The 25,060-nt window shown below is 50.8% G+C and overlaps 1 protein-coding gene across 1 annotated transcript; it reads left to right on the top strand.

The window, feature by feature from the left end:
- The first annotated feature begins 426 nt into the window (after nucleotides 1-426).
- Nucleotides 427-24,746, top strand: MCM2 (minichromosome maintenance complex component 2). Its single transcript, XM_055259628.2, has 16 exons — nucleotides 427-493; nucleotides 1,338-1,567; nucleotides 7,277-7,452; nucleotides 7,565-7,825; nucleotides 8,793-9,012; nucleotides 9,266-9,473; nucleotides 11,023-11,157; nucleotides 11,490-11,681; nucleotides 18,157-18,250; nucleotides 19,165-19,415; nucleotides 19,575-19,701; nucleotides 20,265-20,377; nucleotides 21,330-21,581; nucleotides 22,997-23,179; nucleotides 23,372-23,527; nucleotides 23,963-24,746. The coding sequence occupies exons 1-16, from the start codon at nucleotides 488-490 to the stop codon at nucleotides 24,071-24,073; spliced, it is 2,715 nt and encodes a 904-aa protein (XP_055115603.1). The 5' UTR covers nucleotides 427-487; the 3' UTR covers nucleotides 24,074-24,746.
- The last annotated feature ends 314 nt before the right edge of the window (nucleotides 24,747-25,060 follow it).

Raw genomic sequence — 25,060 nt, forward strand, 5'->3', positions numbered from 1 at the left:
TGTCCAACTGCTTGAAGCATTGAGGCTTTGAGCTTTGGGAGAAGTTAAAACATTCCGCTCCTAAGACGGTAAGAAGCGTCAGAAAACCAGGCTCTGAACCTCTGTTGTCTTGTCAGCACAATGGCCCTGGTGTGACCGAGGTCACGCAGCCAGCAAGTGTCAGTCGGGGCCCCTGGAGCCTCAGCTCCTACCTCCGCTCCAGCTCCCACAACAGAGCAGGCAAGCGCACGCGTACAGCGCCCGGCCGCACACCTCCGGGCTCTGGGCGGAGCGCCTCGGGCGTTGTGGGCGGGACCTCATGGACCGCGTGGGCGGGACCGGACCCTCTGGCCTGCCCCTCCTTGTCCCTGCTGGTCGCAAGTGGACGCCGACGTCATGACGTCGCGTTCCGTAGGTCTCTTCCCGGGCTTTGGTGGGTCACGTGAGCCACTTTTCGCGCGAAACCTGGTTGTTGCTGTAGTGGCGGAGGGGATCGTGGTGTACTGCTATGGCGGTGAGCGCGCTGGCGCGGGGCGGGCGGTCGCCGGGGACATGGCTGCGGAGGCTGCGCGCTTCCCGTACTCTGGCCCCGGCCCGGGGCGGCGCTCTGGGTGAGGCTGGGCCTCAGGCTCTGGGGCGCAGCTCCTTTCTCGCCTGTACCCTGCGTGAGGCGACTCGCCTACCTACCACTGACCTGGGGCCCTGGGCTCCCTAAGGCGAGCCCGGCTCGCTCAGCCTGTGTCCTTTATTCACCCCACAAATGCTTATTGGGCGCCATCTATGGCGCTGAGCGTACAAAAGACAGGCCCCCATTTCACTACACTCCTTTAAACTTTTTTTTTTTTTTTAATTTCCCAATGATCCTTGTTCCGAACACTACACTTAACTTTTGTATTACCTTCTTGTCCCTTTGTCTTGTATACTGTCTGTTCCACATCTGAGTTCCAGACCTCTTGTTTTGGTGGCTCTAATTGCCATCTCTATCACAATACCTTGCCCACTGTGTGTACTGAAATAGGTCTAATGCTTAAGGGGGAGATAATAGACAGTAAACAGGTAAATAGGCAAATGACATAACCTCAGTGGTTTTTCATGGAGAAAGCACGGTGATGTGGGTGACCCCATATTTGAGCTGGCTTCTGTTTGTTTGGAAGCCACTGACTCAGATTGCTCAGCAGAGAGCATTCCAGATGAGAGAACAGCAAGGGCAAAGATCTGGAGGCTGGAAGGGGTTTGGTGTGTTGGAGGACAAGAGTCACAGGTGGAGAGAGAGGAGGGAGGGCCCTGATGGTAAAAAGGAAGCTGTATCATGCCTCACCAGCTTCCTATGTTTCTGACAGCGGCACCTTCTCTTGCAGGAATCATCAGAGTCCTTCACCATGGCATCCAGCCCGGCCCAGCGTCGGAGAGGCAATGATCCTCTCACCTCCAGCCCTGGCCGAAGCTCCCGGCGTACTGATGCCCTCACCTCCAGCCCTGGCCGTGACCTTCCACCCTTTGAGGATGAGTCTGAGGGGCTCCTAGGCACAGAGGGGCCCCTGGAGGAAGAAGAGGATGGAGAGGAGCTCATTGGAGATGGCATGGAAAGGTAATTTCATTCAAGGCCCCAGACTCAGCAGATAGTTTTGCAGAGAGCCCATTGTGTGTCTGGTGGCCTGGCTTTCGGAGCTGGGGGCAGATAAATCTGATGGCATTCGTGCCTTTGAGCACAGCTTGTTCCAGGGTTCTGGGGAGACAGGTTTACAGAGTCATGACATAGGTCTCTTTAACTTACTGTATGTAACTTGGAAAGACTAGACCCTAAGCTGAGGATAAGCCCCAACTCCATAAGCACCCCAGAGAATGCAGGGATCTCTAATCTGGAATACTCCAACTCAAAAAGACAGGAAGCAAGAAGCCCAGTGTTTCACAGTAACTTTTCAAAGGAAAGGTGCATGAGGGAGGAGGGATCTGATAAAAGTTTTAGAGTCAATCAGCAAACATTTATTGTACCTAATGTGCACCATGCCCTTTCTTAGGAATGGTCTTGTTTATTAGTAAACATGTGTTGGCCGGGCGTGGTGGCTCACACCTGTAATCCCAGCACTTTGGGAGGCCGAGGTGGGTGGATCACCTGAGGTCAGGAGTTTGAAACCAGCCTGGTCAACATGGTGAAACCCCGTCTCTACTAAAAATACAAAAAATTAGCTGGGCGTGGTGGTGTGTGCTTGTAGTCCTAGCTACTCGGGAGGCTGAGGCAGGAGAATCGCTTGAACACAGGAGGCGAAGGTTGCAGTGAGCTGAGATCACGCCACTGCACTCCAGCCTGGGCGACAAGAGCAAAACTCTGTCTCAAAAATAAATAAATAAATAAATAAATAAATAAATAGGTTATCAAGACTTAATGCTAGGAGAGTGGAGTAAGCTCTGCGCGTAAGCAAGGCTAGATTTCTACTCCTGCCTTACTTGCGTTTCCAGCTGGGATCTGGTAGATATGTCAGTAGCGGAATTGTGTGAATGCCCAGGAGCCTCGTGGAGATGCTCCTTTTGTGCCTTTCCAGCCTTAGCGTGTGTGACAGTACTGTGCAGGGCATCCTGCTGTCCCTAGGATGTCAGACAGCTGAGGGGCTTTCAAGGGCACTCCAGACTGGATGGATCTTTGCTGTTATCAGTACCACCCCCAACGATGAGACTGCACGTGCTCTAGACTGTAGAAGGAATGAGGAGTGTTTGGATAAATCTGCCCTGGACTTGGGGTCAGGGCATGGGGCCTGGACAGCTTCCCTGTTCTCCCTGGTTGAGTTGTTCAGGCCAGATGCCGCTCCTCTGCTGCATCCCCTCCCTGTCTTGACCCTTTCTCTTTGTTTCCCTTTTCCTTCAGAGAGTGAGAGACCCTTGGCAGGGGGCTTCTGGGTAGAGGTATCTGAGGGATAGCTAAGCCCAATTACATTTGTTTTTGTGGTTTTACAAAAAAAAAACTTTATTGGGCTATAGTTTTTTAGAGTTTACCCCTTATGAAAATACAATTCCATGCAAATTCAGTGTAAATTTCCTGAGTTACGCAGCCTTCACCACAATCCAGTGTTAGAACAGGGCTATTGTCCCATTGAGGTCCCTTCTGCCTGCTTATAGTTCATTCTCAGTTCTTACCTGACCCATGGGTAAGAATAAAAGACCTGTCTCTAGATTTTCCAATCTAGTCATTTCATGTAAATTGAATCATATAATATATGCCCTTCTGTAATGGGCTTTTTTTCTCTTAGTGTGGTTTTAAGGTCTTTCTGTGTTCTTGCATGTGCAGCACTCCATTCCTTTTTGTGGCTGAATCATATTTATTTGTATGGAGATACCACATCCATTCAGCAGTTGATGGACGTTGGGTTCCTCAAGGCTTTTGGCGATTATGAATAATGTTGCTATGAACATTCATTACAAGTGGTTTTTGTTTTTTTTTTTTTTTTTTTTTTTTAGTTTTGCTCTTTCGCCTAGGCTGCAGAGTAGTGGCACAGTCTCAGCTCACTGCAACCTCTGCCTCCCAGGTTCAAGAAATTCTCCTGCCTCAGCCTCCCAAGTAGCTGGGATCACAGGTGTTTGCCACCACACCTGGCTAATTTTTGTATTTTTAGTAGAGACGCAGTTTCAGTTTTGCCATGTTGGCCAGGCTGGTCTTGAACCCCTGACCTCAGGTGATCCACCTGCTTCGGTCTCACAAAGTGCTGGGATTACAAGGTGTGAGCCACCGCACCCAGCCAGTTACAGGTTTTTATGTGAACAGGTCTTTAATTCTGTTGGCTATGTAGGAGTGAGATTGTTGGTCTTGTGTTTAATCTTTTGAGGAACTGCCAGACTGTTTTCAAAAGCAGCTGCACCATTTTGCATTCCTACCAGCAACACGCGAGGGTTCCACTCCTCCGTGTTCTTGCCAACACTGGTCTTTTTGATTCTGGCCATTCCTGCAGGTGTGAAGTGGCATCTCATCCCTGATGGCTAATGATGTTGACATCTTTTCGTACACTTGATTGGCTATCTGTGTATCCTCTTCAGAGAAATCCTGGACTCACTTTTTTTTTTTTTTTTTTTTTTGAGATAGAGTCTCACTCTGTCACCCAGGCTGGAGTGCAGTGGCATGATCTCGGCTCACTGCAAGTTCTGCCTCCTGGGTTCACGCCATTCTCCTGCCTCAGCCTCCCGAGTAGCTGGGACTACAGGCACCCACCACCACACCCAGCTAATTTTTTGTATTTTTAGTAGAGACGGGGTTTCACCATGTTGGCCAGGATGGTGTTGATCTCCTGACCTCGTGATCCGCCCACCTCAGCCTCCCAAAGTGCTGGGATTATAGGCTTGAGCCACTGCACCCGGCCCTGGACTCACTTTTTAATTGGGTTGCTTGGCTTTTTATTATTGAGTTGTAAGAGGTTTTTTATGTATTCTGAATATAAGTCCTCTATCAGATATGTAATTTGAGGTTATTTTCTCAGTCTGGCTTATCTTTTTCATGGTTTTAATGTTTTCTTTTGAGGTGCAAAAATTTTGAAGTTTGATGAAGTCCAGTTTATCTTTTTTTTTTTTTTTTTTTGTATGAACCAATTAGAAGTTTGCTAAGGGCATTTTGTGTGACTTGAGATCCAGGGAGAATTGGACCGATACCTTTTCCCCGAGAACATGGAAGAAATCAGACCTGGTCAACTCTGATATCTACCTGGCTGGGTTCTGCTTGGGGCATCAATAGCATAAAAAGATTTGTTCTGACAGTAGTTTGACAATGTTTATTGCAGAAAAATAGTAGCAGTTTCTCTCATCACCATTTAACCTGAAAAAAGGAGAATTCAAGGTGATTGTCTTGGGGAGGCAGTATGGCATGGGGGAAGGAGCTCTGGGCTTGGACTATATTTTGACACCCAGGTCTGCAGAGTGACCATAGGCAAAAATCACATCTTCCCCTCAACTAGCCATTTCCTCATCTTTCAGATGGAATGACAATGTCTCCTTCTCAGGGAAGAGAGGACTGCAGGGAAGAGAGCAGAGTGCTTTGCACTCACTGGGTGCTCTTTTTTTTTTTTTTTTTGAGACAGAGTCTCGCTGTCACCCAGGCTGGAGTGCAGTGGCGCGATCTCGGCTCACTGCAGGCTCCACCCCCCCGGGGTTCACGCCATTCTCCTGCCTCAGCCTCTCGAGTAGCTGGGACTACAGGCGCCCGCCACCTCGCCCGGCTAGTTTTTTGTATTTTTAGTAGAGACGGGGTTTCACTGTGTTAGCCAGGATGGTCTCGATCTCCTGACCTCCTGATCCGCCCGCCTCGGCCTCCCAAAGTGCTGGGATTACAGGTGTGAGCCACCGCGCCCGGCCCGTTGGGTGCCTTTTTAAGGCATTACTTCAGTATCTGAAGGAAGATAATGTGGAAAATGTGTGTCTAATGGTCTTGGAGTAGCTCAAAGGGTTGAGACAGTGGGTGGTCATTTCAGAGGGCTAGTTTGGCTGACTGTGCATAGAAGCCAGGACATCAGGTTGTTGAAGGCAGCATAGTCAGAGATGGGAAAAGTACAGGGAGAATTCCAGCCCTCACGGGGAGTTGGGTCAACTCTCTGAAGCCTTTTGGTCTAATGTTTTGTGGTTCCTTGAATTCTTTTTTCTTACTGGGCGCATAGAAGCTGTCTGGAGATCTACCTCCCCTTTTGTAATTGTGGTAAAATACATGTAACAAAATTTACCTTTTTTTTTTTTTTGAGACAGAGTCTTACTTTGTTGCCAGGCTGGAATGCAGTGGCGATCTCGGCTCACTGCAACCTCTGACTCCCTGGTTCAAGTGATTCTCCTGCCTCGGCCTCCCAAGTAGCTGGGACTACAGGCACCCACTACCGCGCCCAGCTAATTTTTGTATTTTTAGTAGAGACGGGGTTTCACTGTGTTAGCCAGGATGGTCTCGATATTCTGGCCTTGTGATCTACCCACTTTGGCCTCCCAAAGTGCTGGGATTACAGGCATGAGCTACCACCCTGGCCCAGCATTTACCATCTTAACCTTTTTTGTTTGTTTGTTTGTTTGAGACAGAGTTTCACTCTTGTTGCCCAGGCTGGAGTACAGTGGCGCTATCTCGGCTCGCTGCAACCTCTGCCTCCCTGGTTCAAAGTGCTAGGATTACAGGCATGAGCCACCGTGCTCAGCCGTTTTGTTTGTTTTGTTTTGTTTTGTTTGTTTGTTTGTTTGTTTTTTGAGACAGGGTCTTACTCTGTCACCCAGGCTGGAATGCAGTGGCACGAACATGGCTCACTGCAGCCTTGAACTCCTGCGCTCAAGCAATCCTCCCACCTCAGCCTCCTGAGTAGCTAGGACTATAGGCATGTGCTACCAGGCCTGGGTTTTCTTTTTTTCTTTTTGTTTTTTTGAGATGGAGTCTCGCTCTGTCGCCACCAGGCTGGAGTGCGGTGGCACAGCCTCTGCTTGCTGCAACCTCTGCCTCCCAGGTTCAAACGATTCTCCTACCTCAGCCTCTTGAGTAGCTGGGACTAGAGGCACATGCCACTACGCCCAGCTAATTTTTGTATTTTTAGTAGAGATGAGGTTTTACCATGTTTGCCAGGATGGTCTCGATCTCTTGACCTCGTGATTCATCCGCCTCAGCTTCCCAAAGTGCTGGGACTACAGGCATGAGCCACTGTGCCGGGCTATTTTCTATTTTTATAGAGATGGGGTCTCACTACGTTAAGGCTGTTCTTGAACTCCTGGGCTCAAGTGATCCTCCTGCCTTGGCCTCCCAAAGTGTTGGGATTATAGGCATCCGCCACCGTGCCCAGCCATCTTAACCATTTTTATGTGTATGGTTCAGTGGCATTGAGTACTTTCATATTGTTGCGCAGCCATCACCGCCATCCATCCACAAAAGTCTTTTCAGTTTGAAAACTGAAACTCTGTCTCGGTTAAACACTAAGTCCCCATTCTTCCCAGCACCTAGCAACCATCATTTTACTTTCTGTTTCTGTAAATTTGACCACTCAATGAGTGGAACCATACAGGATTTGTCCTTTTGTGCTTGGCCTCTTTCACTCAGAATCATGTCCTCAAGGTTCATCCACATGCCAGCATGTGGCAGAGTTTCCTTCTATTTTAAGGCTGCATCGTCCATCATATGGACAGATCCTGTTTTTGTTCATCCATTGGAGATCTTTTCTGAGCCTTCTGTGTTTCTGACATGGAAGCGCTGAGCCTACCCACATTGGAGCTCCTGAACCTCAGGGAACAGGCCCAGTTCCTGGATGGCGTTTGGTGCTTTGGGTTTTTCTTTTCAGCAGTAACCACATCTGTTTTGGTGCTCCCTCAGGGACTACCGCGCCATCCCAGAGCTGGACGCCTATGAGGCCGAGGGACTGGCTCTGGATGATGAGGACGTAGAGGAGCTGACGGCCAGTCAGAGGGAGGCAGCAGAGCGGGCCATGCGGCAGCGCGACCGGGAGGCTGGCCGGGGCCTGGGCCGCATGCGCCGTGGGCTCCTGTATGGTAGGTCCAGTTGTCTGTCTGCCCGAGGGGCTGGGAAGCTGGGAAGGAGTCTGGGAGGGGAGTAGAAGGTGCTGGGGATGACTGCAGTAGCAAGTGTCTCTTGCCTCCCCAGACAGCGATGAGGAGGACGAGGAGCGCCCTGCCCGCAAGCGCCGCCAGGTGGAGCGGGCCACGGAGGAGGGCGAGGAGGACGAGGAGATGATTGAGAGCATCGAAAACCTGGAGGACCTCAAGGGCCACTCTGTGCGCGAGTGGGTGAGCATGGCGGGCCCCCGGCTGGAGATCCACCACCGCTTCAAGAACTTCCTGCGCACTCACGTCGACAGCCACGGCCACAACGTCTTCAAGGAGCGCATCAGTGACATGTGCAAAGGTGTGGCTTCCCTACGCCCCCGCCTCAGCCCCTGTAGCGCCTCCGTAAATCCTCCCCAGAAAGTTGTCCCAGCCCGAGTGAACACGTGAAGCACAGGGCATGTGGCTGAGAGGTTTGTCAGAGAAACCGAAAGTATTGAGTTTTGCACCAGGGCTCTCCTGCTGGCTGTGCAGTGACCACATCTGGGCCACCAAAGCGTTTTTTGACAAGCTTGAAAATAGACTGATTTTATATAAAAATCTGGATTACTACTTTGATCTTTGTAAAAGGAATTGACTCTTTTTTTTTTGAGACGGAGTTTTGTTCTTGTTTCCCAGGCTGGAGTGCAATGGCGCGGACTTGGCTCACTGCAACCTCCGCCTCCTGGGTTCAAGCGATTCTCATGCCTCAGCCTCCCGAGTAGCTGGAATTACAGGCATGCGCCACCATGCCTGATTAATTTTGTATTTTTAGTAGAGATGGGGTTTCTCCATGTTGGTCAGACTGGTGTCGAACTCCTGACCTCAGGTGATTTGCCTGCCTTGGCCTCCCAGAGTGTTGGGATTACAGGCGTGAGCCACCGTCCCCAGCCAGGAATTGACTTTTAAAAGGGACATGTAGATCTTGATTCCTGCAATTCATTCCACTGCTTTTTGTCCTATGTTTGACAGTTTATTCATAGGTTTTCTTCCTGGCTCTTGTAAGCCATTTCATGTTTGTAGCTCTGTAGGCACTCTGCTCATATTTAATTTAACCCCCCAGCAACTTTGTACACTGTGTGACAGGCCCATTTTATGGAGTGGGGAGTTGAAGCTCAGGCTATGTCACAGCTGAAGTGTGGTAGACCTGGAAGTGAAAGCTGGGCTTTCTAGGTCAAAGTCAGTGGTCGGGGTGGGGTGGGTAGGCCTTGCTTCTCACACAGGCATTGTTGCAGTCCAGCCCGGGCCTCACGCTTAGTTAACTCTCTTCCCACCATGCCCCCGTCTAGAGAACCGTGAGAGCCTGGTGGTGAACTATGAGGACTTGGCAGCCAGGGAGCACGTGCTGGCCTACTTCCTGCCTGAGGCGCCGGCGGAGCTGCTGCAGATCTTTGACGAGGCTGCCCTGGAGGTGGTACTGGCCATGTACCCCAAGTACGACCGCATCACCAACCACATCCATGTCCGCATCTCCCACCTGCCTCTGGTGGAGGAGCTGCGCTCGCTGAGGTGAGCTGAGGGCAGGTGGGGATGGCAGGTCCGAGCTCAGTGCTGGGTGACAGAGCGGTCACGGTACGGGTGGGGAGGGTGCAGCCAGCAGCATTCTCATCGCAGGTGAGTTGTGGTTGCACAGGAGTGTGATGGGAGGGATCTTCCTGGCCTGGGGGCTGGGCCCAGTTTCCAGGACAGTGTGTTGGGACACTCCTCTGCAGCCTGGCCTCACCCTGGCTCACGGCTTCTGATGCACCCTCTGCCTCTGCAGACAGCTGCATCTGAACCAGCTGATCCGCACCAGTGGGGTGGTGACCAGCTGCACTGGCGTCCTGCCCCAGCTCAGCATGGTCAAGTACAACTGCAACAAGTGCAATTTCGTCCTGGGTCCTTTCTGCCAGTCCCAGAACCAGGAGGTGAAACCAGGCTCCTGTCCTGAGTGCCAGTCGGCCGGCCCCTTTGAGGTCAACATGGAAGAGGTGAGAGAAGACACAGGGCCTGCTGCCAGCTGTCCTTAGGGGTGCCCAGTATGCAGGGCCTGACTGGCCTCTCAGGCTGTGGAAGACCAGTGTGGGCAGCTGCAAGAAGCAAGATAGAATTATGTGTTGGCCACACCCTGGGGTGGACCCAATCTGTCTGGCCAGTGGGCTTAGTTTGGCCCACACGACGTTTTTAGGAATTCAAGTCAATATTTAAGTCAGACGATTTTGTTTAAACAATACAAGTTTATGGCTCCTCTTAAAACATGGGAAGATCTGGCAAACAGGGCCCGCTTCTTGCCGGGTCACTCCTTCAGGATATGTGCTTACCAGTCTCCATGGCGCCATCACTCACGTGAGGCAGCTGCAGTCCCATCAGGACTTCCCCTCGGCTTGTTTCTGGGACCTGCCTGGCTCATGTGGGGCCCCTGGACCATACCAACCTCCTGCACCATATTCAGGAGATGCTGCCAAAGCCTCTGGCGTTAAGGTCTTAGGCACATGTAATGTGCCTTTGTACTTCAGCGTCCCTGTAAATGGGCTCGTCGCAGTCCCTGTGGTGGCACCCAGGCACCTTGACTGCCCTGTTGCTGTGGCTGTTGGCTGTCCTCACCACTCTGCAGTTCTGAGAACTGTCCCAGCTGGAGCCACCTTGCCAGAAAATGCCTCAGAGGTTCCACCTGTGGCCACCTACAGCCAAAGGCTGACCCCAGTCTCAGGTGGGGCAGCTGCAGGCCAGATGCCGGCTGAGCCACATCTTTGCTCACTCTTTCCATGCCCTGTCTGTCTCCCTCAGGCCTTGCTTCTAGGGACCTGAGATAGTACCTGGTAGAGGGTTAACAGTTACAGCTATCATTCATGGAGTACTTATCAGTGCCAGGTGGTGGGTGGTTTATTACCTGGTCCTTTTTCACAGCTCATGAGGCAGGAACTGTTACTGGCCCCACTTTGCCGAGTGTTTAGAGAACTAGCTGAGGTCACCCAGCCAGAATGTGGGTCAGAGGTCCACAGCTCAGGCATCTTGATCTAGGGCATGTGCTTTTAACCGCAGTGCCGTGTTGTGAGATAATGGGCACGAAATGACATGGCACAGTGCTGGCCTGTGATACTTGACAGTGACAGCCAAAACTTCCTGTAACTTAACATTTATCAGATGCTGGATTAGGTTGATGTATGTATGACTTGCTTTAATTCTCATTGGGAGGTTGCAGAGAAGGCATAGAGAGAGGAAGTCCGTTGCCCAAGATCACACAGCTTAGACACAGAACCCAGGCAGCCTGGTTCCAGCATCAGTACTCAAGACAGCTCAGCTGTACAGCATAGAGCAGGTGCTGAGTCTGGCAGTCAGAAGGCATCCCAGAGGGATGGTGGCAGGAGTGGGGACTGTCCACTGATGTGCTGAGTCGCCATGAACTCATTCCTTGCTGTCTTTGGCTCTCCATTTGCCACTCAGGAGTCAGAATCCTGCCTGTTCTCCCTCCTGGTCGGGGGTCAAGGTTGGGTGACATAGTAAGTCAGTGCTTTGAGGCCTTCTGTGTGTCCCTCGCAGACCATCTATCAGAACTACCAGCGTATCCGAATCCAGGAGAGTCCAGGCAAAGTGGCGGCTGGCCGGCTGCCCCGCTCCAAGGACGCCATTCTCCTCGCGGATCTGGTAGACAGCTGCAAGCCAGGAGACGAGATAGTAAGTAGCCAGGGGCAGGCTGGGAGGGAGCCAAGTTGCAGAGGGAATTGGCAGAAGCAGTTGTGGTTGGGCTGGTGGGGGTGTCTGTGGTCACAGGGGCACTCGAGCTAGGGTCTGTTTTTGCATGGCTGAGGCAAAGAACTTTCTTCTGGTGGATGGGTTGTTGGAATGGTGGGTTTAGGAGGGGTTTTACTGAGTTACTTATCTTGGTGTCTGTAGTGTGGAGCACTTGCAATAGGAGAAATTGGAGGAAGGCAGCACAGAGGTGGGCACCCACTCCGCCTGTGGCCCCTGGGTTAGGCTCTGACTTCTTGGCCCCTCCCTTTCCCCAGGAGCTGACTGGCATCTATCACAACAATTATGATGGCTCCCTCAACACTGCCAATGGCTTCCCTGTCTTTGCCACTGTCATCCTGGCCAACCACGTGGCCAAGAAGGACAACAAGGTCGCTGTAGGGGAACTGACCGATGAAGATGTGAAGATGATCACTAGCCTCTCCAAGGATCAGCAGATCGGGGAGAAGGCAGGTGGAAGGCAGGGGCAGGGGCTGTCAGGATGCTGTGAGGGGATATGGAGGGTTGCTGTGGCTGTGGTAGGCACCTAGGGCTCACTGCTCAAACCTTGCCTTATTCCCCTGGAACTCAGTAACCTTCTCTGGAAGGGAGGCCCCGTGCTCCAGGGGAAGAGGTAAACTGGCACTGGGGATGGGTGAACCTGGCCCTGGCTCCACCATGGGCCATCAAGGTAGTGGGATAACTTGGATGACCTCTCTGAGTCTGTGTGGTGGGGAGGAGTCCTGCTGAGGACAGGGTTGCAACGAGAAGAGCTCTTCCTTTAGCAGATCATTTTGAGCTGTGGTTTGAAATTGGAACAGAGGCAGGGCAATAGGATAACTTGTGTCATGAGGGATTCCTAGGGATCCAGCTGTGGCCAAAGGGAATTTCTTCAGAAAAACAACCCAGAATGGTGGTGTTTTTTTTTTTTTTTTAAATAGAGATGGGGTCTCACTATGTTGTCCAGGCTGGTCTCAAACTCCTGGCTCAAGATCCTCTCACATTGGCCTCCCAAAGTGCTGGGCTTACAGGTGTGAGCCCTTGTGCCCAGGCAGCTGGGCAGTTGGTTTTCGGTGTAGACATTCTTACTGAAGGATGAGGAGATGGGGATTTATGTTGCAGAAATATGGATTACTTAAACAGAACATTAAATTTCTGTTGATAAAAATCCTTTGCTGTTTTTCCCACAGTACCTCCATCCTGCCCCCAGAGCACCGTGTGTTCTCAAGCTCACTGCACTCCCCTTTCTCTTCCTTCCTTCCTCTCTTTCTCAGTCAACTTCCTTTTTTTTTTGAGATGGAGTCTCTCTCTGTCACCCAGGCTGGAGTGCAGTGGCACGATCTCAGCTCACTGCAACCTCTGCCTCCTGGGTTCAAGCAATTCTTGTGCCTCAGCCTCCCGAGTAGCTGGGATTACAGGCACGCATCACCGCACCTAATTTTTGTATTTTTAGTAGAGATGGGTTTCACCGTGTTGGCCAGGCTGGTCTGAACTCCTGACCTCAGGTGATCCACTTGCCTGGGCCTCCCAAAGTGCTGGGATTACAGGCGTGAGCCACCACGCCTGGCCTTCAAGTCAACTTGCAGTTCAGTTTTTAATGCAGAGCAGTTTAGTTCGCCCTTTAGCCTCCACTCTTCTGCTACCCTCTGGCAACATAAAATTCAGATCCCATTTGGCTTCTTTGGTGAACTGGGTGATTTCCTTCTGATGTATGTAAACCCCCCAGGGACAGGAGCCATCACTGGCTTAATCACCTCTGTCCCCAGGGCCTGGCTGCAGGAGGCCCTGAGTAATTTTGAAGGAATGGATGGTGGGGTAAGGAGAGCTGCGTCCAGGCTGCAGGTTAGCTGATTTGTTTTGGTTGTTTCTCTCCATCCACCTTCCCCTGAAGGCTGTGGAGCCCCCTTGGTTCCTCTGAGGCACGGCTATGGTTGCCCCTTCCTTTTCCTCGTCACCCATCACATTTACCCATGTCTGCCTGCCACTTAATATTCTTACACATGCATGGTTTGTTCTGTTCCTTTCTTTACTCCTTGAGGCGTGTTCTCCAAATAGGCAGGGTAGTTTTATGTCTTGGTTCCTTTTCTCAAGTGTATTGTGTGTCTTTACATCCACCATGAGAAGCTGCTGCAGGCTAGACGCAAACCCAGTAGGGGCGAAGCATCCAGCATTTGTGGGCTTATACATTACTGTCATTGTTCAGGAAAGCTTCAGAAATGCATCCCTGGCAGAGGCTGGTATTGGTGCCATTCCTTCTCAGCTCTTGGCCATCTAACCGAGTCTGCGAAGATTTGGGGTTCCCATAGCAGAGGTGGGTGTTTCTTAGCCTCAGGAGGCCAGGAGCTTCAGTTCAGCCAACACACATTCGTTCCTGGAAGACCTCCTAGGGCCAAGTTCTAGGGATACAATGGTGAGTAAGTCAGACATGACCCTTGCCCTCAGAGCTCATATTTTACTAGGGTTCCCAATAATAGGAAATAGACAAGATCTTTTCACGTAGTTTTACATGCGAGGAAGACAGTCACACGGGCAAAGAAAGCCAGGATCTCCCAGCCTTCTACCCTCACTACCTGTAGAGGCTTATGAGTGCTACCACGGTGGACACCTTTGCAGAATTTCATCCAGATGCTTGAGCCAATTTCTTCAGGCTTGGGTGGACTTGGCCCTGCTGGGGTCTTGCATTCCCTAAGCAGCCGGGCCACCTGTGTCCCACATGCTTATCTGTGTCTGTGCCTACCATGCCAAAGGAGCTGCATGCTTCAGGAACTCTCTTCTGGCACCTTCTCTTCCTTTGCCTTGAGCTTCAGCCACTAATCTCCCACTCTGTTGATTGAAGAGGTGAGAGACCCATAGGTGAGTGTGTGGCAGGCATGGCATGCCTGGGCACTAATAAGGCATCTGCCCGGGCCATCCCCATGTGCTTCTGGAGCCCCAGGTTCCAGAATGACTTGTTCCCCAAATGGAGGCAGCCCTGCCCCACTCCCGTGTCTTGATGCCTGCTATTTGTGTCTATATTGAGCACCTTCCTCCCTCACTTGTCCCCAGCTGACTTCTGTCTTCTGCAGATTCCACCTCCAGCAGGAAGCCCTGCAGGCTTCTGCAGCTGACTTTTCATATTTGTTTTTATTTTGAGTTAGTTATCATCCTTGAGGGATCCAGAGACTTCACATAGAAATCCGGATGCTTTTTGAAAATCCAAGATCTGTGGGTGCTGGCTCTGTGTTCCTCTCTGGTAATGCTGACGGAGCCGAGGCATAGCTGCCCTTGCAGGCAGGACCTGTGTCCCCAGGTTTGCCCCGTCCCCTACTCTGTCAGTTTCATGGTCCTGCCTGCCTTCCGTGGGCCCTGGACACTGATCGGGTAAAGTATTAAAGAGATTAGGGTTATGTCCGACACTTAGATTTTAAAGAACTAACAGAAGCAGCATGCAGTGTGAAGCCAGACTTTTTAGGTTTGAATTTTGGCCTAATCCTTAGGATGGTCAGATGAGTCACCCTTATCTATAGAAATGAGAGGATGAGAGTAAACACTTATGGAGTTGTTATAAAGATCAAATAAATCAGTGCATATAAAGTACTTGGCTGTTGGCGAGTGCTCAGTATCTAGCTGTTACTGCACGTGGCTACAGAAGTTAAACTATTTGTACAAAAAATGGATGGAAGAGCCTGTGACAGGCATGTAGAAAGCATAAGCAGCCAGTAGGTAGGACAAAAATAGCTTTGAGCCTGGTGCTTTAGGCATTTTACACACATTATCTCAGGCTCATGGTACCCATGCAGGTGGGTGCTTTCTCTCCGTTTGCTGGGTGGAGCTCACAGTACCCACTCAGGTGGGCACTCTGTTTGCTGGGTGTGGAGACTGAGGAGTGCTAGGAAGCAGCACACCTACAGCCATGAGGAGCATGAGCTTTGGATTCAGATGCATCTGGGGTCGAGTCTTGCCTCTCCTAGGAGAAAATGTTTTGACCTGAGCCTTGGTTTCCTCTGTAGGATTGAGAGAAACAAGGTTATTATGAGGATTACATGAGGTAATTCATGGAAAGCGCTGTTATTCCCTGGCAGGTCTGGGACTTGATTCTGCCCCACTTTCCAGCCACTAAATTAGCCTGTTACTCTCTCCTGGAGTAACTGGGTCAGCAGTGGAAGGCACAGCAGGCAGTGTAGGCATTCGCACATTTGTGCCGCTTGCCCTCCAGTCCCACGGGGAAGTCCCCCTGGATGCAGTGGTTGCTTTAGAGGAGGGGGATTGAGTTGGGCAGTCTGCCCTGCATAGCAAGCAGGAAGCTCTTGGCCCTGGAGGGAGACATTACCTCATCCTGCAAGGTTGCTCGCTACAAAAACTACACAGGGAAATGAGCTGGGTTAAGAGGAGTCAAGGACTGGCAGTCTTGGCACATCCAGCACGAGGTGTGTTGGGACGTGAGAGGTCCGTGGAGGGGTCTGCCTAGCATCCGCAGCACAAAGTAAGGGTTTCATAAGGGAGTCATGAGGACCTAGTATCTGCTTGGCATTGTCTAGGTAATTTCTAGATAGCAATGGTCCTATGAGGTTTCATCTGTGCCTGTTTTACTGATGAATAAACTAAGGCACAAGAGGTTAGATAAGTTGGCCTTAGTCACATAGCAAGTGGCAGAGTCAGCCTGGCTTGAGTCCATGCTCCCAGTGACTGTATTGTGCCAACAGTTGGTGAGTTTATTTGGTTATTGTGGGTTCCGTGGGCACTCTGTGTTGCATAAGGCCTGGCCAACATTTTAAAACATTGTTACAGAAAATTTCAAACAGGTATGTGGAATGACGTAATGAACTTCGACTATTTGTCTTAGTCCATTTTCTGCTGCTACAACGGAATACCATAGACTGGGTAATTTATAATGAACATAAATTTATTGGCTTATGGTTCTGGAGGCTGGGAAGTCCAAAATTGAGGGCTGGCATCTGGCGAGGGCCTTCTTGCCATGTCATCCCATGGCAAAAAGGTGAGAGTTAAAGAGGCAGAGTGAGATCCCAGAGGGGGCCAGACTCATCCTTTTACAAGGACCTACTCCCTGGATAGCAGGGCTTTTATCCTCCATTCATGAGAGCAGATCCCTCATGGCCTGATAACCCCTTAAAGGTCCCACCTTTTAATACTGTTAAATGGAGGATTAAGATGCCAACACATGTTTTCTGGGGGGGACATTCAAACCGTAGCACTCTACCCAGCTTCCCCAGCTGTCATAGCCACAGCCAATCGAGTTTTCTTAATACACCACCCATTCACCCTTAGTATATTTCAAGGCAAATTCCAGGCATGCCGTTTTTTCTGTAACTACATCAGTATGTATATGAAAAAGAAAAGGCTCTTTTTGAATAAACCTAGCCACAATACCATTATCTCACTTTAAGAGGTAATTAACAGTTCCTTAATATCCAATATTCTGTTGGTGTTCACATTTCCCTGATTACCTTACCCCTTCCCCCTGTTTTTTACAGCTTCTTGGAGTCATTATCCAAATAAGGTCCATAAATTGTGATTGGTTGATATCTCTTAAGTCTCATAATCTTTAGATCTTTTCTCCATCTCTTTTTTTCCTTGTAATTTTTTGTGGAAGAAACTGGGTCATTTTTTCTGTTGAGCCTTGCAGTCGAGATGTTGCTAATTATGTCCCCATTAGACACACACCTCTGTCACCTATGTTTTCTGTAATTTGGCAGTCAGGCCCTGGAGCCTAGTCAAATAAATGCCTGCTTATTTTTCTTTGACTTACTAGTTTTAAAAATAATGAATTGGTTCCCAGGTGACCTGGGTATCATAACAGACAAATAGGCCCGCCGGGTGTTGAGGTTTCCACGCTGCAGGTGTCATCCCTATGATGCTGAAGTGCCCCCCTTTTTTGCCAGTGTGAACCTATTCATGTTGGCTCCCGAATTCTGTTGACATGACCCTGGTTGTCTTTGAGTGTTTTTTTGCTTTCTGGTAGAAGATATTGCAGGCTCCTCTTGTACATTTCCTGCCCCGGACCTGGAATTGGCCATTTCTCCAAGAAGCCCTGTGGGAAGTGTTACTTCCTTTCAGAGGGAGATTTGTAGTTAGAGATACCTCTAAAGCTGCATGAATTTGGTGGTGCAGGCAGGACATACAGGATGCAGCCTGATGGGGGTGTCTCCCCTCCACCTTCAGGGCTGGTTTTCCTGCCTTAGTGCCCTCTCCCCAGGGGAGGGCCAGTGCTTTCTGAGCTCCTTTGTCTGTCCTGTAAGGAGGGAAGGATGTGGGTGTGGCCAGTGCAGGGGGGTATGAAGGTTGAAAGCCATCAAAACACGGCTGTGCTGCAGGTGGAGTTGGAAGCAGTCTCCTACAAGCAAGAAATGTCTTTGCTGTCTCTGATTCTATCTTTAAAATTCATGAAGATTTTGCTCTCTCCCTGTCTCTTTCTTTCTCTCACACACACACTGAAATAGAAATGTTCCAGTGACTCACCAGTTGGAATTACTTCCTGGTGGACACATCTCCCAGATGTGCCACATTTATTGCATTGACGAGGCAGGCACTTGCATGAAGTGTCGCATTTGTACCCACCCTTCTGTGAGTTGGGTGTTGCCATCTCTCTTTCCCATATGAAGAAACTGAGGCTTGGGGTAGGCCAGTGCCATGACAGACATGGTTCTGGTCTTATTTCTGCTCTTGGTCTGTGATCTTGGGAAAGGCCTTTCTGAAATATGTCAAGATTAGGGGTTCAGATGAAGGTTCTTCTAAACTCCAAAGTTCTGTGATTCTTGGGAAGAGCCAACTCATGAAAAGCTTTAGAGTCGGGCACGGCTTGATACCAGGGCCTGATGCAGTTGCAGCAGCTGTGGAAGTGGGTGTCTTTGAGCTGGGGATGTCCTGGTTCCCTGATGCCAGAGCATGTGGGTGACCTACTCTGTGAGTATCTGTTCCCATTCCTGTCGGTCTCTCTCCCTTTCTCAGATCTTTGCCAGCATTGCTCCTTCCATCTATGGTCATGAAGACATCAAGAGAGGCCTGGCTCTGGCCCTGTTCGGAGGGGAGCCGAAAAACCCAGGTGAGTACCCACCTTTCCTCTGCAGGGGTGTTAGCAGCTTTCTCTTTGGGGAGCTAGCATTCAAAGAAGGACACAGTGTTTTTAAAGCCTGGGTGCTGGGGAGAAAGAATGCATTAAAAGATGGTCTGGCTGGGCGTGACTTGTTCTTCAAGGGAGAGGGTGGCCCTGAGTTGGGCATTCTGGGTGTCGGGCTGTTGGTCAGGGAGCCAGTGTCTGCCTGCTTTTGTGATTTAAGCAAATGAGTCTTTGCTTCTCTTCTATTTAAAAAATACTTTGTCTTCTAAAAAACTGTTTTAAGTACAGAAATACTATTGACACATGAGTATGTGCTTATGTTACACTTTTATAGAACACTAAAAGTCATGGGTGAGGCTGATTTCCCCATTGACCCCCACTTCTCTTCCTAGTCCCTCCCTTTGTGGCCATTTACAATTACACAGCAAACACAGGGTTTCATGACTACACGTGTTTATTTGTACAAGCACAGCATCCCCTGTGTGTGCCCAGTGCTGTGCCTATGTGCAGTGCACCCCACGGAGCTCTCCCGCTCAATGCCACACTGCGGCATCTTTTCTTGTTAGTGCATACAGAGCAATTGCATTCTTTTAAATGACTGTATCATGGCACCGGATAACGCAGTTTATTTAGCTCTCCCTTTGGAGAACACTTAGATTGTTTCTGGTATTTCACATTCGCCAAGGGCATCTCATGCATCCCTCCTCTGCACCCTTGTGTGTTTCCCTGGGAGTGCCCAGAGTGGGACTGCATGGCGTAGGGCATTGTATCCCTTTCTAGAGGGACTGTGCCTTACCATTCCTAACAAGTAGGTTGAGGAATTGGTGGGGGATGCAACTGTGCCCTCCTCCTTTTACTTCCCACTCTCCCCTTCCCCTGCTTCTACTCGTCCCCTCCAGGTGGCAAGCACAAGGTACGTGGTGATATCAATGTGCTCTTGTGCGGAGACCCTGGCACGGCGAAGTCGCAGTTTCTCAAGTATGTTGAGAAAGTGTCCAGCCGAGCCATCTTCACCACCGGCCAGGGGGCGTCGGCTGTGGGCCTCACGGCGTATGTCCAGCGGCACCCTGTCAGCAGGGAGTGGACCTTGGAGGCTGGGGCCCTGGTTCTGGCTGACCGAGGAGTGTGTCTCATTGATGAATTTGACAAGGTGGGTCCCTGGGTCACAGAGGCTGGTGGAACTCAGGGTGTGTGTGTGGGCTTGGGCCATAGTGAGGGGAATGGTGTTAAGGGATCCATTGGGACCTCATCGGAGACTTAGTAGTAGGGTCATGAACCATGCTAAAGGCTGGCCATTTTAATCTTGCAGATGAATGACCAGGACAGAACCAGCATCCATGAGGCCATGGAGCAACAGAGCATCTCCATCTCGAAGGCTGGCATCGTCACCTCCCTGCAGGCTCGCTGCACGGTCATTGCTGCCGCCAACCCCATAGGTGCAGCAGGCACCCTGACTGCTGGGGCTGGGGTGGGACACAGGGAGGTCCCGCCTGCTTGAATCGGGAGCCCACGGGGTCCCCAGGAGCCGATCTGAGGAAGTCACTGGGCAGCAGAGGGTTCCCCTCTTCTGCATATCCTGCCAGAGTGGGGAACAGTGAAAGTGGGAACTGGGACACCTGGGTTTCCTGTAGAGTCATGTTCCTGGAATCACCTTGGATGTTCTCAGAAGGCATGGGAGGAGAGCCCAGTGCCCCTCTGGCCAGGATGGAGTTGGCTGTTGGTCTCAACAGCAAATGCTTAAAAGAACCCAGGCTCTGTCACCCACTGTGTTCTTGGTTTTTCCTCCTGGGGAAGCAGTTATGCTTTCTGTCTAAATTAGGCTATTTGGGGCACTGGTTGGGGTAAGCTCTTTGCTGTCTCAGACAGCAGGTGCTAAGTACCCACCCATGTCTTCCTCTTCCACTGCCCTCATCCCCTTCTGCCATCAGAGCGGCCTGGGGTCGCTGAGATGGGAGGATAGGGGAATCCACCCTGATGGAGGTGCTCACCTGTGTTTCAGGAGGGCGCTACGACCCCTCGCTGACTTTCTCTGAGAACGTGGACCTCACAGAGCCCATCATCTCACGCTTTGATATCCTATGTGTGGTGAGGGACACCGTGGACCCAGTCCAGGTACAGCTCGCATGTGCCCAGTTTCCATGAACTGTGGTTTGGGGACCTCAGGTGAGGCTTGGGGTCATATAGTGTGCCCAACACAGGTGCTGCAGGGGTCATAGGCTGTTTTCTAGGCCTGTTCCCTCGGTCTCTTCTCATGTCCAGAAGTTGCCCTGATTTCTCTTTCCTTCACAGCCCCCCGACCCCCACCCTACATAACCCACAATCCACCAAATCCTGTTGTCCCAACTCCTGAGCCTGCCCACCTCCCTCACTTCTGCCTCTGACCTGAGGCACTATGATCATCTGAACTGGCCTCCTGGCACCCATGTAGACTGTCTTCCAGTTGAAGGCATAAATTAGATCAGCCCCATCCTTAACAACTGCTCGAGGCTTTCTGCTGTCATCAGAATAGAATCTACAGTCCTCCCCTCCGGCCCGCACCCGCCATCTCTGCAGCTACCTCCTCCTCGCTCCCTTCCCTCACCTGCACCTGCACCTGCACCTGCACCTGCCCTCTCTCTCAAAAGGGCCGAGCCTTGGGGCTTGCATGCGCTCCTTGCTCCTGGCAGGCACTCTCCCACACTGTCACGTGACTTACACCTCATCATCGTCATCTCAGCTCCCTGTCTTTCAGGGAGGGGCTTTGCCGGGCACCCTTAGCTAGAGGCATCTCCTTGGTCCCTTGATCCCATCACTCTATTTTTCTTCTGAGCATTACTTTCCATAATTAATGTTTTTAAGACTGTTTGTCTCCTGTCCCCTTGTGGAGGTGAGCCCTGTAGGGACTCTGTCCCACTGTCTGGTTTGCCACCCACACCCAGAAGTGCCCGGCACATGGTCAGTGTAGTCAGTCTTGTTGAAAGAGCGTCACCCTTGTAGGGCACACACGCAGCCCTTCTCCAGCCACTGACCTCCCCAAAGCCATGCACAGCCACAATCAGACCCACCCTCTCATGACTTATTTTAGGACGAGATGCTGGCCCGCTTCGTGGTGGGCAGCCACGTCAGACACCACCCCAGCAACAAGGAGGAGGAGGGGCTGGCCAATGGCAGTGCCGCTGAGCCCGCCATGCCCAACACGTATGGTGTGGAGCCCCTGCCCCAGGAGGTCCTGAAGAAGTACATCATCTATGCCAAGGAGAGGGTCCACCCGAAGCTCAACCAGATGGACCAGGACAAGGTGGCCAAGATGTACAGTGACCTGAGGAAAGAATCTATGGTGAGAGCCCAGGCAGAGCCGGGAAGTGCTATGCAGAGAAGGAAGTGCAGTGTGAGCCTTGTGACCGATGCAGCGGGGTCAGTGGTCAGTCAGGCCGAAAGGTGCCAGAGCAGGCAGACATTAAAAAAAAATGAAGGTGCCAGGCGCAGTGGCTCACACCTGTAATCCCAGCACTTTGGGAGGCCGAGGCAGGAGGATCATGATGTCAGGAGTTTGAGACCAGCCTGACCAACATGGTGAAACCCAAAAATTAGCTGGGCGTGGTGGCACATGCCTGTAATCCCAGCTTCTCGGGAGGCTGAGGCAGGAGAATCGCTTGAACCCGGGAGGCGGAGGTTGCAGTGAGCTGAGATCATGCCACCACACTCCAGCCTGGGTGACAGAGTGAGACTCCATCTCAAAAACAAAAACAAAAAATGAAAGTTGGGTACAGTGATTCATGCCTGTAATCCCAGCCCTTTGGGAAGCCAAGGCAGGAAGATTGCTTGAGGTGACTTCAAGACCAGGCTGGGCAACATAGTGAGGCCCTTTCTCTACAAAAAATGTTTTGAAACTTAGCTGGGCCTGGTGGTTTGTGCCTGTAGTCCCAGCTACTCAGGAAGCTAAGGAAGGAGGATCTACTTGAGCCCAGGAGTTTGAGGCTACAGTGAGCTATGATGGCACCACTGCACTCTAGCCTTGGTGACACAGTGAGACCCTGTTTCAAAAAAAAAATTAAAAAAAAAAAAAGGTATTAATGTATACCTTAACCATTTTGTTTTAGATGAAATTTAAATGTGCATTCCTTTGTCTTGGTGTAGGGCCAGAGCCTTAATTGTTGATGTGCTTATTAAGTTCCACATTGACTTTGTGTAAATTTCACGTAAATGAACACAAGGTCTTTGGCTCATTCATAGTGGAATGGAAACTTAAAGGCAGCTTGCAAGCCATGGGAATGCCAAGTCTGTGTAGATTGCTGCCTCAGCCACACCCAGTCAACACAGCAGCTTTTTAGATTTCTGCCTTTTAACTTTACCAAGTTTTTTCAGATCATTCAATTTAGTTTTCCTACAAACAACGACCTTTTTTTGCATTTACATTGCACAGGATTATTCAATATTTAGTGTGTGACAATAACCAATACAGCTGGCCACAAATACAACAGCCTCTGAGACGCACAGAAGTCAGCTGGCGGGAGCAGAACTGTGCAGGTGTGATGGTGACAGGCTGTAAGCATGCAGCGTCCAATGGCATCGTCCGATTTCCAGGAGGGATTGGAAGTGTGCATTCACTGGGCAGTGCAGTCAAGCATTCTGCATTTCTGCTGGGGCGCTGTCAGATGGGTCTTCTTGGCTCTGGGTGCTAACAGCGCTGCTGCTTTATTTTCCTTGCCTCTCTTTCCTGCCCCTTAAAGACCTGACATTGCTTCTCTCCAGGCGACAGGCAGCATCCCCATTACGGTGCGGCACATCGAGTCCATGATCCGCATGGCAGAGGCCCACGCGCGCATCCATCTGCGGGACTATGTGATCGAAGACGATGTCAACATGGCCATCCGCGTGATGCTGGAGAGCTTCATAGACACACAGAAGTTCAGCGTCATGCGCAGCATGCGCAAGGTGGGTGTGCTCTGAGGTAGGGGCCTGATGGGCAAGCTCAGTGAAGGAGGCCACATGTGGGTATCCAAGGCTCTGGCCTGGACGTGCACCCAGGAGCAGCAGCCTGTCTGACCTGGGTGCTGGCACGTAGGGTAAAGGGAGTGTGGCAGGCATAGTGGGAGCGGGTGTTTGACTGAGGCTTTTTTCCTGCAGACTTTTGCCCGCTACCTTTCATTCCGGCGTGACAACAATGAGCTGTTGCTCTTCATACTGAAGCAGTTAGTGGCAGAGCAGGTGACATATCAGCGCAACCGCTTTGGGGCCCAGCAGGACACTATTGAGGTCCCTGAGAAGGACTTGGTGGATAAGGTATGAGCCCGGAAGGGAGGTGAGGGTCGGGGTTTGCTGCCTTGGGAGCTGCCAGTCTCCTGACGGGGGCTCCATCATAATGGGTCCAGGAAGTAGGTGGGCCTTGGTTGACAGCCATTTATTGAATGCTTACAGTCTGTTGAGTCCAGTTCTGTGCCTACAGTCTGACGGCAGGGGAGTGAGGTGAGTCCTGTTACTGCCTTCCTGTTGTACAGAGGTGGAGACAGATACAGGACAGCCAGGTAACTTGTCTCAGTTTACACGCACAGCTTACACAGCAGAGATTTGAAGCCCCTTAATCGGCCTCTCCACCCCTGGATATTTTCCTCCTATAAATGGAGGTGATGGTGTCTGAAAGTGCACTGTAACTGGGGTGCTCTGGAAACAGCCTGTTCTCACACCACTGATGGCTCACCGGACACTTCCTCCTTGCAGGCTCGTCAGATCAACATCCACAACCTGTCTGCATTTTATGACAGTGAGCTCTTCAGGATGAACAAGTTCAGCCACGACCTGAAAAGGAAAATGATCCTGCAGCAGTTCTGAGGCCCTACACCATCCATAAGGATTCCCTAGGATTCTGGTTTGGGGTGGTCAGACTGAATGGTCAGTGCTCTCTGTGCTTTATGGACACAAAACCAGAGCACTTGATGAACTCGGGGTGCTAGGGTCAGGGCCTGTAGCAGGATGTCTGGCTGCACCTGGCATGACTGTTTGTTTCTCCAAGCCTGCTTTGTGCTTCTCACCTTCTGGGTGGGATGCCTTGCCAGTGTGTCTTACTTGGTTGCTGAACATCTTGCCACCCGAGTGCTTTGTCTCCACTCGGTACCTTGGATCAGAGCTGCTGAGTTCAGGATGCCTGCGTGTGGTTTAGGTGTTAGCCTTCTTACATGGATGTCAAGAGAGCTGCTGCCCTCTTGGCGTGAGTTTTGTATTCTGGCTGCTTCTGCTGCCTTTGGCCAGAGAGCTGGTTGAAGATGTTTGTAATCATTTTCAGTCTCCTGCAGGTTTCTGTGCCCCTGTGGTGGAAGAGGGCACAACAGTGCCGGTGCAGCGGCCTGGGCTCCTCAGTCGCAGGGATGGGATGTGAGTCATGCGGATTATCCACTCGCCACAGTTATCAGCTGCCATTGCTGCCTGTCTGTTTCCCCACTCTCATTTGTGCATTCAGTTTGGTTTCTGTAGTTTTAATTTTTAATAAAGTTGAATAAAATATAAACGCTGGTATCTGTTAGCTTCCATTCCGCTTTAGTAAGTAACCTGGACTTCCTCTGAAGGCCCTTTCCACCTTCTCCGTTTAGAGTTCTGTAGGAGGTAGGTCGGGTTAAAAAAGCTGTTTGGTTTGTGGATGTAGAGAAAGCAAAAGTGATATGGATCTCCCCGTTGAACTTGGTTTGCAGTCACTGCCTCTGTGATATCTAAGTGGAATCCGTGGAAATCCTAGTTAGACATGTGTATAGAAGGACTACAGGTGGTGTAGCCCACCCCCCAGTGGGGCAGTACCATCCACCACCTCACCCAGAGATGCTGATG

Source organism: Symphalangus syndactylus, chromosome 21 (genome assembly GCF_028878055.3).
Source record: "Symphalangus syndactylus isolate Jambi chromosome 21, NHGRI_mSymSyn1-v2.1_pri, whole genome shotgun sequence".
Taxonomy (NCBI): Eukaryota; Metazoa; Chordata; class Mammalia; order Primates; family Hylobatidae; genus Symphalangus; species Symphalangus syndactylus.